The sequence below is a fragment of the Euleptes europaea genome, chromosome 6 (genome assembly GCF_029931775.1).
Source record: "Euleptes europaea isolate rEulEur1 chromosome 6, rEulEur1.hap1, whole genome shotgun sequence".
Classification (NCBI taxonomy): domain Eukaryota; kingdom Metazoa; phylum Chordata; class Lepidosauria; order Squamata; family Sphaerodactylidae; genus Euleptes; species Euleptes europaea.
This window is the reverse complement of record NC_079317.1, coordinates 58,845,280-58,863,023: the sequence shown is the minus strand read 5'-3', so window position 1 is coordinate 58,863,023 and position 17,744 is coordinate 58,845,280. Positions and strand designations below refer to the sequence as shown.

Sequence of the window (17,744 nt, the reverse complement as noted above, 5' to 3'; positions counted from 1 at the left end):
CATGTGTTACCACTGTTATTAACAGAGAAGACACAGATGTTAAAGCTTACCATGATTCCCTTCAGTGGAAATTATGTGCACAGAACTGACAATAATATAGTTGGGGTGTAGTCTGCTTTTTTTTTAAATTCTGAGAATAAACCATTGTGGTATGCTAAGTTCCATACTCCCAGAGACGCCATTGGGGCAGCCCCTGTGCCAACTGGAAGTGATTCAGGCAAACCAGCACATCACCTGGCCCAAACAAGAATGGGGCCCTATAATAAAAAGACGTTAGAGGACACTGGAGGCAGACAAGAGAAGGTGGTTGAGAAGGCAGAGCTCTTTGCTACTGAGAGGGGAAAGGGCTGACAAGTTTTCATTTTTGCTCCCAATGCAGATTGCCCAAAGGTGACATGGAGACATGGTGGTACCTGCTAGGGTTGCCAACTCTAGGTTGGGAGATCTGGGGGGAGAAGCCTGGGAGGGTGGGGTTTGGGGAGCGGAGGGACCTCATCAGGGTATGATGCCATACAGTCCACCCTCTAGAGCAGCCATTTTCTCCAGGTTAACAGATCTCTGTCATCTGGAGATCAGTTGAAATTCTGGGAGATCTACAGACCCCACCTGGAGGTTGGCAAACCTGGTACCTGCCTGGCACCCAGGTTGGAGGACCTTGAAAGCACGCGACTCAACATCTACTATCCTTAGATCTTCAGAGATCATTAAGGAATTCTCAGACCCCTTAAAGGAGGAGCGTCTCCTGAAAGGGGAAAAAAAGCAAAAAGGCTGCCAACTCTAGGTTGGGAAATGCCTGGAGATGTTGTGGGCAGAGCCTTGGAAGGGTGAGGTTTGGGGAGGGGAATGGAGCGCAGCAGGATATAACACCATAGAGTTTACCCTCCAAATCAACCATTTTATCCAGGGGAACTGATCTCTGTCTTCTGGCGATCAGAATTCTGGGAGATCTCCAGGCCCCCCCTGCAGATTGGCTACCCTGCAAAAAGGTACAAATGGCTGGCCTCTAGATAGGTGAGGCAGGGTTTGGGATGTGGGTGGGCTTAGAACCTAGTGCTAGGACTGTGCCCTCTGAGGCTATTAACCTCAAGAGAGTTGAGCCTAACAACATTAGGGTTTTCAGTTCACAATATGGGGCTAGGCTTTTTGCGCCTTCACTATTTGTGCACAGGAAAAATGTAAGCATGTACAGCTTCATTCTCCACTGTGCAGCAGTTGAGGGGAGAGTTACATTGGTTCTCCATAAGGTTGCCAGGTTCTTCTTCGCCACCGGCAGGAGGCTTTTTTTTGGGGGGGGGGAGCCTGAGGGGAGGGACTTCAATGCCACAGAGTCCAATTGCCAAAGCAGCCATTTTCTCCTGATGAACTGATCTCTGTCGGCTGGAGATCAATTGTAATAGCAGGAGTTCTCCAGCTAGTACCTGGAGGTGGGCAAGCCTACGTAGAGTTCACCTTCCAAAGCAGCCATTTTCTCCAGGGGAATAGAACGATGTCAGCTGTAGATCAGTTGTAATACCGGTAGATCACCAGGCCCCACCTGGAGCATGGCAACCCTAATCTAGTCTGATTTAGAGTTCTGGAGAAAATCTTGCATAATGTGCTGTGCTGGCTTGGCTGGTCCTAACAGAGAGGTGGTTTCATTATTTCAGTTTTGAGTTATCCTCTCAGATCTGCAGAAAGGTGGTATTTGCTCTCTTGCTCAAATTCTGGAAGAAAGTTGTGGAGAAACATTACGAATCTCTGCAGAACTTGACCATAATTGTTCTTTTAAAAGTACATCTAGCATTTTTGACAGGGCACTGGGTAATCAACTGATCAAAGGCTTCTAGGCTGTTGTTAAGTCAGACTCCTAAACCTCTTCCTCCAGGATCAGTGTTGAACAGAGTAGAAGAAAAGTCCTTTCTTCCTTCAGATTAATGCATTCTGGGTGTTTTGGAGGCTGCTTAGATTTGTCAGCTCCACCCTCTTGATGCATTTAATAAATTGCTCTTGCTTTCCATGCTAGAGGGGGAAAATAATAAAGCAAAGCAGACTGAATCCTCCTCCCTGATGTCTTCAGGTGGCATCAATTGACCTCTTTTTTTTTAAGGCGGACCAGTTTATGGATGTGCATTTTCAGTAGAAGTCCTTGACTATTAAGAGCTTGTTCCTCCTTTAAGAAGAATAGAGCTGGCTCCCTTTGGGGGGAAAATCAGGCATAAAATACCAAAAGAAAAAAAAAGAGAAAAAAGAATCTGCCTAGTGCGCTAAATAAATGGGACTCTTGCTGGCAGAGCACTTAGAGAAGCTGTGCCTTCAACTTTTGCATGTTATGGTGGAAAATATCCGTTAGGAAATGGGAATTCAACTGCAGCAGGGCTGGAATCGCAGGGGTGGTGGTGGTTCCAGCAGTGGCTTCTGAGATTGAAAGGAGAGGGAAAAGAAGCTGCAGTAAACAACATTTAACTTGCCCAAAGTGGGTGTCCAGAGTAGGGGTGAGGGCAGGCTTCTTGGCATGGCCCAGATGCTGCTGCTGCATTTTGGAACCCATCTGTGGGCAGCTGTGATGCTCGTTGTGCTTGCTGGATCTCGTCGGCAGACAGGTAAGGCCCTAAGGTGGGATACTCACCTGCACAGGAGGAACTCTTGCTTTGCCATTGTTTGTTTAAAATATTTATATCCCTATTTTTTTTTTTTTTTAAAAAAACCTCCCTAAGGTGGCTGGCAACAAAAAGAGGGAAAGTTTAAAACCAACTTAACCATCAAAACCTTCAAAGAAAATAGAGCCAATGTAAAATTACACAGAAAACCATGGCACCTTAAAAACTAAAAAATTTGATTCTAGCATGTGTTCACTATTCAGAGCTCCATTCATCAGATGTTTGAAGTGCACATCTATAGCAGTTATTTATATATAATGTTATAAGCAACAGAGCCAATACAATCCTGCATCTTTTAATACAATAATACAAACTAGCTGCATGAAGTGCCAGTTAAGTGTTACATGCTGGGCTAGATTCAGGATTTTGGCTAGGGCTATTCAGTTGTTCACAAAGAAGGGTTCCCATTACTTTATTGGCTGTACAGGTGGGAGGAGTTTGGCAAGTGCACTGCACCCCACTCATGTAAATCTATGGGATAAACGGCACCTTCCAAAATGAATGACACACCAGATGGGTCCCAAATGGACCTCAGCAATCCTATTGAAAGGAAGGAAGGGAACAATGTTTGCATCTGGAAAAGCTGGAGCTGACCGTTTCTCCCCCACCCAAAGATCGGTGCTTTTAATGGTGGTGTGACAAATTCAACAGATGTTGCTTTCCCAGCATGATTTAAGAATGCTACACTTGTGGCATTTGCACCTGCTTCACTTGTTAATAACACAAACCTCTGATGTGGGGGGAGAGGCATCAGCCTCAGGAGAAGGAACTGAATCCTTGGGGATTAATGCATGGGCAGAATGTTCTTGGTTCACTCCTCCCTTATCTCACAATATTTTATTCTGAGACTGGATAGTCAAACGCATGACGCTAGTCCATCCCACTATAAGTCCGAAGCAAGTAACTGCTGGAGGCTCTCCGTGCGTTTGAGCCACCCATATAATGTGGGATAGTAGTGGAGTGACCGCCGTGTCATTGCCCAAGGATTGGCTGAGGGGTTATCCAATGAAAGGCCGATTCTCCCCTTTTTTTCTTGGGACATCATCGTGACGGTGTGAAGCACCCCCCCTACAGGGCTGGTCGGGGGGGGGCGTCTGTCTGGCCTGGAGAGGGTCGGGGCTTGAGGCTCCTCTTCAGCCTCAGACCAGTCCGAGGGAGAGTCTGAGCTTTCCTCTCCCTCGGAGGCTACCCGGGTGGCTCTATGCTCAGCCAGCCTGGGTCACAGCCTGCTTCCTCCCTGGCTACTCTTCAGGCCAGAGAAGCTCCGCCCCTTCCACCTTCTGCCCTCCCCCCGGAAGTCCATAAAAGGAGCTCTCCTTCCCCGTCATGTCACTTCCCTTCCTAGCCAGCAGCGCCCTTGCTCCTGCCCCGCCCTTGCTCACCTGCCCCGCCTTGCTCACCTGCCCCGCCCTTGCTCACCCACAGCTCAGCTGTTTGTCGGGGCTGGGAGCTTGAACAAAAGGTTAGTAGCGGGCTAGTCGTGTGATTACACGCACGCCGGTGTTCCGGTAATGTAGCGAAAAAAAAAAAAAAAGCGGTTTAGCACCGAAAAGATCGCTAGAAACCAGGGATTGCTTAACCCGGGTTTTTTTTTTTTTTTTGCTTAAATCGCACCTAAGGTGGGTCTGATGTGCTGCCCTTGGATGGTCATGCGTTTAGACCACGGGAATTCGCTACTTTTAAGGCACAAAGGCGAGACAAATTGGCCATGCGTTAAACCCCCTTGTCACAGACATTCGGAATCAACACCAGCCTCTAATGGCTTTCCACAGCTCTTTTTCACACACTTCCACAAAAAGGCAGTGAAGACGTTGACTTATCTCTTGTGTAATATCTAAAATAAACACCATCTATTCATTCACTCTTCGCTAGAACCATTAGCATTTTAGCACCATCTGGGGATTTTCCAGCAGCTTTAGAACGAAGCCGGTAGATGTGAGAAACCTAGCAGAGGGTGCCTTTTGAGAAACACTTTCATTTCTGAACTGCTCCGTTTTGTTGTTTTCATACACCATTTCTAGCTTTTGTTCTCCATCCACTTTCTGCTCTGTTAGCAATAGATTAACCTTAAAAAACACTTTTGTATTTAATTTCAGAGAACAATTCTGTGATTTTTTTTTTTTAAAAGTGAATCGCAGAGGTAATTGGCTTCATTATAAGAAGGTTATAGCAGGCATGTGAATTTATAGCAGGCATGTGAGTGAGTTGATAGGATTGGGAATGTGGCGCATGCAATGGAATGCCACTGGTTCAGGGAGGGGCCCCTGTGCCTTAAACGTAGCATACTGAGGCATTCTAAAGCTGGGGGTTTTCTTATCACTGTGATAATCTCTCTTGCAGCTCTTGAAAAAGCACAGGATCACCTTCCTGTGCCAGCCACTGGCAACCCTAACTGAAAAAGGAAGCAGTGGAAATCCTGCAGACAGCCCTAACGCAGCTGCTTTCAAGAGCAGCAGTATTTTCACAATGAGTTTTAAGGCATCCTGGAATTTGTATCGAGGAAAAAAGAAATGCAGCTCCCATCCAAGACATCTGGTTTTGATCAAAGGGCCTGCAACTGGGGTAGAGACATTCTCCTTTGTATGTAAAAGGCAGAGTCTCATTCTCTAAGCCACTTCCATGAACTTCTTATTTGCTTCCCGGGAGAAAATCACTCTAAAATACAAAGCTGACAGTTGTTTACAACATGGCCAATACAGAAATAACAGATGCCATATTTCTGTTTATTCCATGGACCTATTAGCCCCAAAGTTGAACTTCAGAAAATACTTTTCTTCATCAACAACTGTGCTTTTGAGCTTACTCTTGTTCCTTGTAACTTAAGCACCACAAGTTTTCCTTTCAATCTCTGCACCCAAAACGAAACAGGCCATTTGGATGAAGCATTCTCTCTTGGCTCTTTGACTGTCAACCTGCACGGACGCCCTCGAAGATTGCACTGCTTATCTTCCAGTGATCCATCGTGACTGGATTGTTAGACCTATAGGTGTCCAGGAACTGACAGGTGGGATGGTAGAATGTGATGGTTAAAAAGAGACAATACAAAATATTATCTACAACTGCTTTCCACAGGGCCCAAGCAAAAATGGTCACAACTGTATGGGAAAAGAGTAACAAACCAATTCACAGTTGCCTCAGTGACATATAAAAACTCAGCAAGAACATTAACCATAAAAAAAGATATGGTTTTTATACCCTGCTTTTCTCTACCATAAGGAGTCTCAAAGTGGCTTACAATTGCCTCCCCCCCACACACACACACAACAGGCACCTTGGGAGGTAGGTGAGGCTGAGAGAGTTTGGAGAGAACTGGATAAAGGCTCCTGAAAGGGGTTGCCTCCCTCCTTCATAGAGAAGCATTGTAAACTTTACATGACTTCTCTATGGAGGAGGGGGGCCACCCCTTCGGGACTCCATAAAATTGGACCCCCTGACCCAATCTTCACCAAACGTAGGGGTTCATGCAAGACACCTCCCTTGAAGCTACGCTGAAAATTTGGGAACTCTACCTCCAAAAATTATTATGTGTATAAAGGATATATTATTATGTGTATAAAGGAGATAGGTCAGATGAAAATGAATAATTGTTTTCTGTTTTTCTGCTTAGTAAAATGGATAATTGTTTTCTGTTTTTCAGATGATCCCCCCGCAGATCTTGCCGAGTCAAATGGATCTGAGAATGCTGGCCTCATGCTAGAGGTAATTTAAGTGATACCTTGAGGGAAAGGATTAGGGGATCCGATACTTCCATTTACTGAGTCCCATCGCTACCCACCATCCTAGCTTAATGTATCCCACCTTGCTCGTTTAACCTTTACACCAACTTCTTGGCCTGCAGCTACCCCAGCACATCATGTCGTTGGTCCCCAGAGAAGTGTGGTTGCTCAGGACAGGAAAGCAGTAAAGAGTTCCTGCTCCAGTTGCTTGCTGATGCCAGTACCTCCGTTACCTGTATCAGACTTTTAGCAGAAGGGACAGCATAACCTTGATTCCTCCATTTTGACAGAAAATATTATATGTAGCAGCACATCACTGAAAGAAATTCTGCATCTAGGGTTGCCAGTTCCCTTTTGCCACTGGCGGGAGGTTTTTGGGGCGGAGCCTGATTAGGACAGGGTTTGGGGAGGGGAGGGACTTCAATGCCATAGAGTCCGATTGCCAAAGTGGCCATTTTCTCCAGGTGAACTGATCTCTATTGGCTGGAGATCAGTTCTATTAGCAGGAGATCTCCAGCTATTACCTGGAAGTTGGCAACCCTATCTGCATCACTGAGGATGCCAGGTTCACTTTCGCTGAAACTTATCCTCAGACACTGCAGCTTTAATTAGAATGCCTGGAAAACACAACAGCCTGCTTTTCTAAACGATGGGCCACAAGATGGCGCCCTTGGGCTATTTCTGACCATTGGCATTCTCTGTGGCTTTGTTTGGGGGGGGGAGTGTATGACCGGTCTCCTCAATGTAGATATGTGTGGATGTTACAATGGTGTTCTGTTCTTGTGTTGGGGAAGCCAGCCAGCTGCACGTTTCAGGGGCATGATAAACGGAATCCAGTTTTGTTTGAACTGGGCAATGCATACATTTTCCATGTGGGTACAGCTTTCAGTCACAGCTGTGAATGTAAGCTGTACCCACATGGAAAAGGCACACAACCCAATTCACATGTCAAAGGATAGCTGCACCAGGTGCATCATAGGAACCTGTGGGATCCTGCATGGCGGGGGGAAAGTTGGGGTCACTGGGGATGTGGGGGAAGGTAGTTGTTAATTTCCTGCATTGTGCAGGGGGTTGGACTAGATGACCCTGGTAATCCCTTCCAACTCTATGATTCTATGTCTGCTCCTGATACACGCAACTGGCAGGCTCCTGCAACATCTGCAGAGGCATTGAGTGTTTGAATGAGAATGCAGTTGTTATTGGCCAATCAACATTACTACAGTGATCATTCCACTTTAGTGAAGGCAATAATCCTCATTTTTAGCCTTAACTGGAAAAGGGGATCCACATTTAATTTATTAATTGCTTATGACTTATTTTCTCCCACCACATCCTTGTCTTAGATAACAAACTCCTAAACATAAACAGACACACCAAAAATGGTGGTGGTACTGCTGATGTAATGGTACTGCTGATGTTACCTGGCCTAGACAGTGAGTGAGTGGAATGGAAATTATGGAGGCATCAAAAGTGCGTTGGATATGCCTCCCATGTAAGCAACATGCCCATGGACTGTTGAAGGCTATGAGATCACTGCAAGGAAAGGTTTGGATTGAGGGGAGGTGGTATACAATCAGGGGGCTAGAATAGAGCCAAAGGCCACAAAGCCTAGCCCCTGGCCAAAGGTAGGCTCCTCAATGCAGTAAGCTCTCTTCATGTTGTCTGTCAGTTCTCCCGAGCCAATCTCACCCTATGAACAAAGAACAGGAGTGAACAAAGTGTCATACAGCAGAGTTTGAATGGTTTCAGGAATTGTTCAGTATCACTTATCCATCTGACTCAAGCAAGTGAGCAAAGCTACATACTACAATGGAAAATAACCCCTATCCCTGGTCACTCGCAGTCTGTCCAAGATGCTCACTTTGGAGAACTGCCCGTTGACCTTCATGTTTTTATCCATTCTCTTCCAGTTACTTTGGGGAGGCATTAAAATTATGACCAATGACTCAATCGGATTTCAGGACGAAGAGGTAGCCTCGCTGCGTCCTGCAAAACGGTTACTCCAGATCTTCCGGCATGAGATTCCAAAACACCCGGCTGGGATCGAGGAGTACCTGGATCATCTTTCACAATCTGATATTCCTATAACTGCAGAGGAATTTGAGCAGCTCGTTTTCATTGCTGTTTACTGTGCTTACCAGATTCGTGCCATCCAAGGCCTGGAGAAAAACCTCTGGATCAACCTTTTTTCACAGTTGGTCACTGAAATAATCCGTGAGCTCTGCAAACAAGTCTGTCCTGCAGCATCTATGGATTCTGTTCATCTTCTTGCCTCGAGGCCCTGGCAGGAAATGCCTTTCTATATTACTGCACTGAAAAACTCCTACCAGTCCAAGTTAATGACGAACTTAGGACCCTGAGGAAAGAGACTCTGAGGCAAAAAGATCAAATATCAATCCTACAACATGTTAATATGTACATTACTATATAACATGTACATTTTAGGCTTATGGATTTCCTTCATATTATTCAGGATTGTGTGCAGAAAGGTCCTATTTGGTTTTCTCTAATATACCATAGACCTCTTGGCTTAAAAAATATTATATGCCCAACTTAAGGGTAAGCCTATAAGGTTCTCCTTATAGGATATACAGTTCAGAAGGAGCATGGCTTTTCTCATCTAACACTGGGAAACACTGAGCCCTTTGATAAATGGGACTGAACACATAAAGCTGCCTTATACTGAATCAGTTTGTTGGTTTTTCAGGGTCAGTATTATCTGCTCTGACTGGCAGCAGCTCTCCGGTGTCTTTGGTAGAGGTCTTTCAGAGAGGTACTTCCTGATTCTTTTAATGAGTTGGGGATTGAATCCTGCTTTCATTTGCTTCTGCTGTCCAGCACACAGCAGTGACACCTGTTCAAATGTACACAGAGTATTTTCTGCATAGCTTGACGTCTGCTTTTCTTATCTTCAGTAGCCAAGACAGTGATCTTCTCCGTCATGTACATAATACAATCATAGGTTTAATTGTTGATTAAACATCCTAAAGTTTCAGTTGATTAACCTGTGGGGCCAGGTTTAATTGCTGGAGTTGTGATTTAAAGGCATACTTGTTTATTTCCCATCTATTTGGGTTCTGGTGTGTGACTGTAATAGAGAATGAAACAACATTCAAGATGGCGTTTCCTTTTATGCAAATTTATTGAAATTAACCAGGCTTGTTAATTCATTAAAAGGCAGATGACTAATGTTCTAATACTATTTTATAATTAACCTTAAGCCAAGCATATACATTCTTTTCTCCTGAATTGGTTACGTGAGGCAATTAGATGTTCTTGATCAAATATCACATTAAATATACAAGCAAATCCAACACCTTTTGTCTCAGGGTTTTATTGAGTTCATTGCTTAATTACATGGTCCTCTTTCAAGACATTTCTCTGCACATGCATGGATGTTATCAGCTCCCAAATGCCTTGTAGAGAGGGCCGTCTTTTCTAAGCGTTTCTGTAGCAGTTTCTGTAGTCACTCTTTCCTCAGCCTCTACTACTTCTACCCCCCCCTCAAAAAAAACTACCTCATGCTTTATGCTTGAACCGAACAGCAACAATGAAGAAACACATACCCTGCAAAAGTCATTCTACAGATGAATGGGAGGAACAACGACGGCTCTGCAATCAGGACACAAGCGTGCAGCAGAAGGCATCCACTGGACATACAATAGCATGCGCTGAACACTGTCATTTAAATGATGATGTCCGTCCAGGACCTGCTCCAGAGTCCGCTGCATCTTGGCTTCTCTTAAGCTCTTTCTGTATTCAGTTTTAGTTCCTTGATCCCAGAGGCATGTTGGCGTCGGGAGGTGGCTTCGGCTTAGTCTCAGGGTAGATAAGGAACCCGGTGAAGGTAATGTACTTGCCATGGTTGCTATAAGCCCCATAGCCATCATGCTGGTGGCTGTAAAGCCAGACTGTGTCGCCATATTGTAGAGGCAGCATGATGCTCTGGCTCTGCATCTCACGCCACTTGGAGTGGTTGTCATCATAGATCATAGCCTGTACTTCATTGTGGTTCTTCATCAGTTTCACTGACATGGTCTTAAAGGGCATCTTGCCAATAGTAAAGGAGAAGTAATAGGCCCCGGGAACGCGGCACGTGAAGATGCCACTTGAGGAATTGAAATCTTTCCCAATGTTCACAAACTCTGTGTCAAACGTGATGGGCTCGTGCTGAGTCTGCTTCTCATCTGATCCCAGGAGGCTTTCAGAACGGGCAGCGGAAAATGCTGAGCGAGGGTCCTGTGACCAGTTCGGCTGATCAGAAAGCACGTGTCTCTCCGAGACTTCGTTCTGGTTCACCGAAAGGTGCTGAATGATGTGAGGGGGAGGTCCTGAGGCACCTCCAAGCTCTTGGGAGCTCAGGCTGTTTTGAAAATAGCCAGAGGTGTCTGGATAGATGAGGTACCCATTGAAAGTGGTATAAGGGCCCACATTGCTATAGAGGGCGTATTTTGGGTCTCCGTGTAAACGCAGCCAGACAGTGTCACCATAGTCCAGCTGTAACATGGCACTCTGGCTGGCCACCTTCCGCTCTTTGCGGTGATGTTCATCATACACAATTGCTTGCACCTCATTCTTGTTTCTCATCAGCATGACCGACAAGTTTTTCTTGGGGTACTTCCCAACTGTGAAGGAGAAGTAATAGGCGCCAGGGATTCGACATCGGAATAATCCAGCCTTGGGGTCAAAGTCACCGCCAATGTTCACGTAGACCTTGTCAAAGGTGATCACCATTTCTGTGCTTCCTTCCATGCTGCTGGTTCGAGCAACAGAGAAAGCAGATCGGAACTCAGTTCCAGAATCAGTAGGGAAGCCATAGGCGAGGGTACAAGCTAGTTGGCACAGGAAGCCAAACAAAAGATGAGCTTTCAGTTGAGTTAACATATCTGAAAAGAAAATGGACAACATTTTAGATGAAGCATTTTCAAACTACCCTCCAATATGAGAAAAGGCCCAGAACTGCCATTTCTGATTTTCCAGTCAAACGGGACCAGATTCTATATGTGCTGGGTAGTATATGTAATCTATACACCAAAGAGATTTTGTGACAGTCTATGAACAAAACAGGCTGTAACTGTTTAGGGGAGGGGCTGTGCTCAGTGGTAGAGCCTCTGCTTGGTATATAGAAGGTCCCAGGTTCAATCCCTCGCATCTCCAGTTAAAAGGACTAGGCAAGTAGGTGATGTGAAAGACCTCTGCCTGAGACCCTGGAGAGCCGCTGCTGGTCTGAGTAGACAACACTGACTTTGATGGACCAAGGGTCTGATTCAGTATAAGGCAGCTTCATGTGTTCATGTCACCAACAGTGAAAGAATAGGGCCAAAAACCACACATCCAATGTATATTGCCTTCATTAACATTCAGGAATCTTCCTCTGCTTCAGATACTACGGATTTCATCAACCCCAAGATAACGCTTTGACCATTTTAATATCACTGCCACCCCTCCGATGGGAGAAGAGACTCCCTAGTCACTAGCCCCTAAGAGTTTCAGTACAGGTGAAAAAGCATTAGCCATCTTTCTATGCTTTGTACACAATGGTGGATGATGGACTGCAAAGCTGCATCAAATTAACACCTCCATTCACAGGTGACACAAACTGCAGGAAGGTTGAAATGCAATTGTAAACCCACCTTCCTGCAGGGCAGAAACTGAATACATTAATGTTTAAAACTGATTTTCTGCCATTCACACATGCCTGTTTACTTATTTATTTAGAAAAATGCATTGCCGCTTCTCCAGGGAATCTGCTCAAACTAGCCTTTGTCTGAGCACATCTACCTTGGGAGTAAGCACCATTCTATACAACAGAACTTATTTCTGAGTAAACATGGACATGATCAGTAGGGTTGCCAACCTCCAGGTACTAACAGGAGATCTCCTGCTATTACAACTGATCTTCAGCCGATAGAGATCTGTTCACCTGGAGAAAATGGCCGCTTTGGCAATTGGACTCTAGGGCGTTGAAGTACCTCCCCTCCTCAACCCCCCCCCCAAAAAAAAACCTCCAGCCAGTGGTGAAGAGGGACCTGGCAACCCTAAGCAGAGTGGAGATCAGAACTTGGTTCTCCCATATCCTAGTCCAGCACACTAACCACCACGTCACACTGACACCTAAATGCTTATCCTATATTCAGCCAGTGAGTGGTAAGCAGAAAGTCCTGTCTGCTGCCTCCTCTTTCCCACCCAGCTACGTGTCAGTGCATTTTCTCACTGTGTGGAGAGCCGGCCTTAAGCAGAGGCACAATGTGTGTGTGTGTATGTGTGGGGGAGTGGAAATTGCTAGGGGGTCAAATGCAGATCCATCCTTTGATTTTTTTTGTCTGCAGAAAAACTCATGACTACTGCTTTTGCACCAAAGCTGTATTTGAGACAGCAGCAGCAGCAGCCCAATTATATCTAGTATTTAGTTGTGGCAAGGTTTTCTTCTTCTTTCTTAACCACTTTTTTTCTTGTTTTCTATGTCAAACTGGCATTGAAGTATCCCTCCCCACCCACAGCAATTTTGTAGTTTTACAAAAATTTAAACTTCAGTGCATTTGGAGGTAGTACATGTTACCATCAAAACTGACAAAAGCAAACATCACAGATTACTTCATAAATACATAAATCTCTAGTAAAATTAAACAGGAATACAAACCCAATCCATACATAGTAGCACAATGGAGTAACCTAACAGAGTAAGTTACAAGGTGATATTTCCACAAAACGTTTTAAATATTGTCAAAGGCTTTCACGGTCAGAGTTCATTGGTTCTTGTAGGTTATCCGGGCTGTGTGACCGTGGTCTTGGTATTTTCTTTCCTGACGTTTCACCAACTGCTGGCGAAACGTTAGGAAAGAAAATACCAAGACCACGGTCACACAGCCCGGATAACCTACAAGAACCAAAAGTTTTAAATGGTCAGGAACTCTTGATAGTCTGAAGCTTGCAATCCATGATGACAATAAAAAATATTTTTCAAGCCGTAACTGACTTCATTGAGGAAAGCACAGCTGGAAATCCAGTGGATGTCAAGGTTGGGTCCTATTAGGTCGCCAGCCACGGGGCATGGCTGTGTCCAGCTGGTGAGGCTGAAAGATTCCTAGTAAAATCAGCTGAGATGTAGGGTTGTTTCCCTGGGTGGTACCAGGGGGGTGACCTCACTACCAACAGTGGCACCTAGGGTGTCTCGGTGATGAAATCAGACAAAGGGGGGAAAATCCTAATAGTAAAATACAATCAAAAGGGAGGATCCCACCTGTGGGGTATGAGAAAGTGAAATACAGCCTGGAGAGTACAATAAACAGCCCGTGAGAAACACAGACAAGATGAGACCTGCTACATTTCTTCCTTCTCCAATATTTACTAACCGAATGGCAGGAGACCAAAACGTGATCTATTGGTACTTTCAATCTGAGAACAAGCCTGACAGTCATTGCTCAGATGTGACACTCCTTTCTCTGTCCTTTCTTTCCTGTGCTCATTAAAACATCACTCAGACTGAACGCTTGATGACTGGGGTCTCCTGTCTGCCCTGCCTGTCACTTGAGAGCTGGACCTCTGCCAGATGGCAGGCTATGAATTCACAAGACTGTCTCTGTGGAAGCCAAGCAGTTTCTAAGGCAGAAAGAGAATATAGGAGATAACTGCTGCTCAAAACAGAGTAGGTGCATCATGGGGCTGCCTTAAAAAGTTTTCAGAAACTTCAACTGGTTCAAAATGCAACTGTCCAGTTTCCTCCTGTGCAAGTCACTTTGACTACTTTACACTGGTCTTGGTGTTGCTTCACAAGCTCCCAATTTCCAGGTCTCATTCAGTAGCAAAGAGCTGAGATTGACTTGTAAAGCCCTTAAAAATCTGGGACCGAGATACCTGAAGGGTCACCATCTCTCATTTGAACCAATCCAGACACACATGCCATCTGGTGAAGCTCTGTAACTTTAGACTGAGGTTCAGCAGGTGGCACGTAGGAGAGGGTCTTTTCAGTGGCAACAAGGTTCCCTCACCTACCACCATGTTCATTTAAGAGTTTTCCCCAGTTACCCACCTTTTGCTCTGTCTCCAACTAGAAGTGGAGACTGCCAAATTTGGGCAACACATGTAGGAGTTCTCATGGTGCTGGAAAAAAGGTTGCGGACTGACAAGACCCTCCTTTGCTAAGGGCTGGCTCCAGAGAGTGTCTAGTTCAGGCATTTGGTTGGACCTCCAGTTTAGTAAAGGACCTACAACTCTAACAGTACCACCAATCTTCCTTTGCCTGGCATACACATAAAAGTCAAAGTCTACATGAAAGAATTCTAGTTTGCATAAAAGTCAAAAGGGACCACAAAGACCCCAATATCCTACAGCCAGGGCTGCAGAGAGGGGAGGCTGAAGTAGGGTTTCCGGGTCCCTCTTCGCCTATGGCGGGAGGTTTTTGGGGAGGAGCCTGAGGAGGGCAGAGGTTGGGGAGGGACTTCAATGCCATAGAGTCCAGTTGCCAAAGCGGCCATTTTCTCCAGGTGAACTGATCTCTATCGGCTGGAGATTAGTTGTAATAGCAGGAGATCTTCTGCTGTTACCTGGAAGTTGGCAACCCTACTACACAACCAGCTTGCTCCTGCTATTATGAAAGATAAAAGTACAAGTAGGGTTGCCAGCTTTGGATTGTGAAACACCTGGAGATTTTAGGGGGGGGATGCTGGGGAGAGTAGGTTTTAGGGAGGTTGAAGGACCTCAGCAGGGTATAGTGCTATAAAGTCCACCCTCCAAAGCAGCCATTTTCTCCAGGAGAACTGATCTTGGTCATCTAGAGCAGGGCTTCTTAAACTTTTCCACTCATGACCTCTTTTCGCCTGAGAAATTTTTACACGACCCTGAGTATATAGGTATATAAAATAGGTATACAAATCAAAAATTTACTGATAAAAGGTTCAGAAACCTTTTACCAGTAAATTTTTGATTTGTATACCTATTTTATATATCTATATACTCGGTTCAGAAAAGGTTCAGAAACCTTTTACTGTTGCCAAATTTTTCGCGACCCCCACATTCACTTACAGTTTAAGGTTTGATCTAGAGATCAGTTGTAATGGTGAGAGATCTCCAGGTGCCACCTGGAGCTTGGCAACCCTAGGCATAAGGGTACACTGAAATAGATTTCTTCCAGATTTACTGACTAAAGATAATTGTGTCATGACGACATTTCTGTGAACTTGAACCCACTTCACCAGATATAAGAAGTGCATCCTATATTGGTACACACATATATATATGTGTACAAATGTACAACTACAAAATAAGAAACGTGGTTTAGATCAGGGTCATTTGGGGAGGCCAGGTGGAATCTTTGTCCAGGGACCCATGGTGGCTCCCAGCATCCTTGCCTGCAGCCAGCATCGCTGTGCTCGATCTCTATAAAAGGGCATTATTCCAAATACTTAGGAATAAGTATACTTAGGAATAAGTACTTAAGAATAAGTATACTTAGGAATAAGTATCTCTCTCTTAGGAGAGAACATAGAGGCAAGATGTAAATCTGGCCAGAAATTAAACTGGATTGTGATTTCTCTATAAACCTTATATACTACTATCAATAGGTAACAGATGGTGAATTTTATGTGGCTGCTGAAGCAACCACATGCTTCCCACATGTGACTCCTCTTATTGCTATTAAATTAATGGCCTGGAAACCAAAAGTCAAAACATGAACAGCTCACATGTTGAGTCAGTAGTTTCAGCCCCTTTCTGAAATTAGACATTTCACCTGTTTCTTACCTAGGGGAAAATAAAATATCAATAATCTCATACTGGCTGGGGAGGATTTTTCTGACATCTAGCAAAATCAATACCGTAGATGAAAGAGTTTATCCTTGCACTGATGATCAGAGTGTTTAAAACTGCATGTGGTATCCAATGAATTCTGCAGTTATAAGCCTTTTTCTAATGACCTGGGACAGATCTTATTGGAACAGACACACATTCAACTCTGAATTTGTTAAGAAGATGGAATGTGCAGATGTTCCACAAGCAACAAGCCTTCAGACAAATGGTTAATAGTTTGGATCTCTGAATATTTACAGTGCATTCCTAAAGGGGGGGACCTCTTAGGAGGTGGTATGACCTCTATGCTGGCGTCTGTGCCACTTGCGCCATGCAAACTGGCACGGACGCCAGTGTAGGGGCACTTATGCCAGCCCCCCTGGACTGCAGCGGCAGCAGCATGGCCCCCAGACCCCAGCATGGCCTCCTGCCAGCGTTCTCCCAGCCAAGTCCCTGTGCCGGTGTCCTGGGAGGCATTCCCGGGGCATTCTGGGGGGCAGAGCTGCTGTTAGACAGCTTCCTAACCCCTTTTGGCCTGAGAACACCCCCTAATGCAATGGTGTTGCCACAGCACCTTTTTGATGGCGCTGTTTGCTATGGAGCATTTCCCCCCATTTTTGAGTTTTTTAAAATAAAACCCCCCTTTTTTTCCTCCGCAGGAGCCGTGAAACCTCATTGGAAGCGCCACAGCCACAACGTCCCCAGCTGGTGCGGCTTTCAGGAATGGGCTGCTATTACCATAAAACTGTGAGGCCAAACAGAGTATTATAAATACTTCCCAGCGTCTTGTGAGCTGCATTACAAAAATCTTAGTACTTTCTAGTTGGCTGCACCATAACGCATCCCTTTCACCCTAATGTCTAAGGACAGCTGCAAGTGTTTCAATTATATGAATCATCAAAAGCCTGTGCGATGAGCAGTCTGCCCGCCCTGTGGTTGGCAGGGATGAGATCAAGCTTCTTTTCCTTTGATTTGCACAGATACCACACGCCGCCTGCTCCAGTCATTAGGCGCACATAACAATGACCAGGTGCTGATGTCCTTAATAACTTATTGTGATACCAACAACGACAACAACTATACCTTAAAGAGCTTGATCGGTTTGAAAATAAGGATTGGCTCATGGCAGAAGGTTTTATCTGCCAATGTACTAAGAGTTTTACACTGGAGAAAAACCATCTGCCTTTGGTCCTGTGGGAAGCACTGTAGAGAGCATCGAGCCTCAGTCACACACTTTTGGCACAATTGCAAAAGTCTGTGATTGGGAATTTGCTTTGGGGACAGAAGGCATTTTTCCTGGTTCGTGACCAATTACAACACAACATGCTGTAGCAGTGCTGGAGGCTGATTTAATGGTTCTGGAGATGGCGTGGATTTGACTTATACAGTACCTTAATGCCATCGTTGTCCTCTTTGCCCTCATATTATTCTGCTTACAAATGGTGCAGAATAATAAAGGAGGAGTACCCCCTCCAATCTGTATTCTATAAAAATGAGTGAGCCACATGGTATACAGCATTAATATGTTCCCGTTGAACAAACAAAGCCTCAATGGGAAGTCTTAAGCCTCAGAGCCTCATTCCTCATCTCCCTTTCCCCACATTTGTTT

General features: G+C 45.0%; 2 protein-coding genes across 2 annotated transcripts; one reads left to right on the top strand and one right to left on the bottom strand.

The window, feature by feature from the left end:
• Nucleotides 1-2,491: 2,491 nt before the first annotated feature.
• Nucleotides 2,492-8,712, top strand: FAM180B (family with sequence similarity 180 member B). Its single transcript, XM_056851909.1, has 3 exons — nt 2,492-2,579; nt 6,274-6,335; nt 8,263-8,712. The coding sequence occupies exons 1-3, from the start codon at nt 2,492-2,494 to the stop codon at nt 8,710-8,712; spliced, it is 600 nt and encodes a 199-aa protein (XP_056707887.1).
• A 1,156-nt stretch (nt 8,713-9,868) lies between these two features.
• C1QTNF4 (C1q and TNF related 4) lies at nt 9,869-11,236 on the bottom strand. Its single transcript, XM_056851002.1, has one exon. The coding sequence runs from the start codon at nt 11,234-11,236 to the stop codon at nt 10,118-10,120; it is 1,119 nt and encodes a 372-aa protein (XP_056706980.1). The 3' UTR covers nt 9,869-10,117.
• Between the last annotated feature and the right edge of the window lie 6,508 nt (nt 11,237-17,744).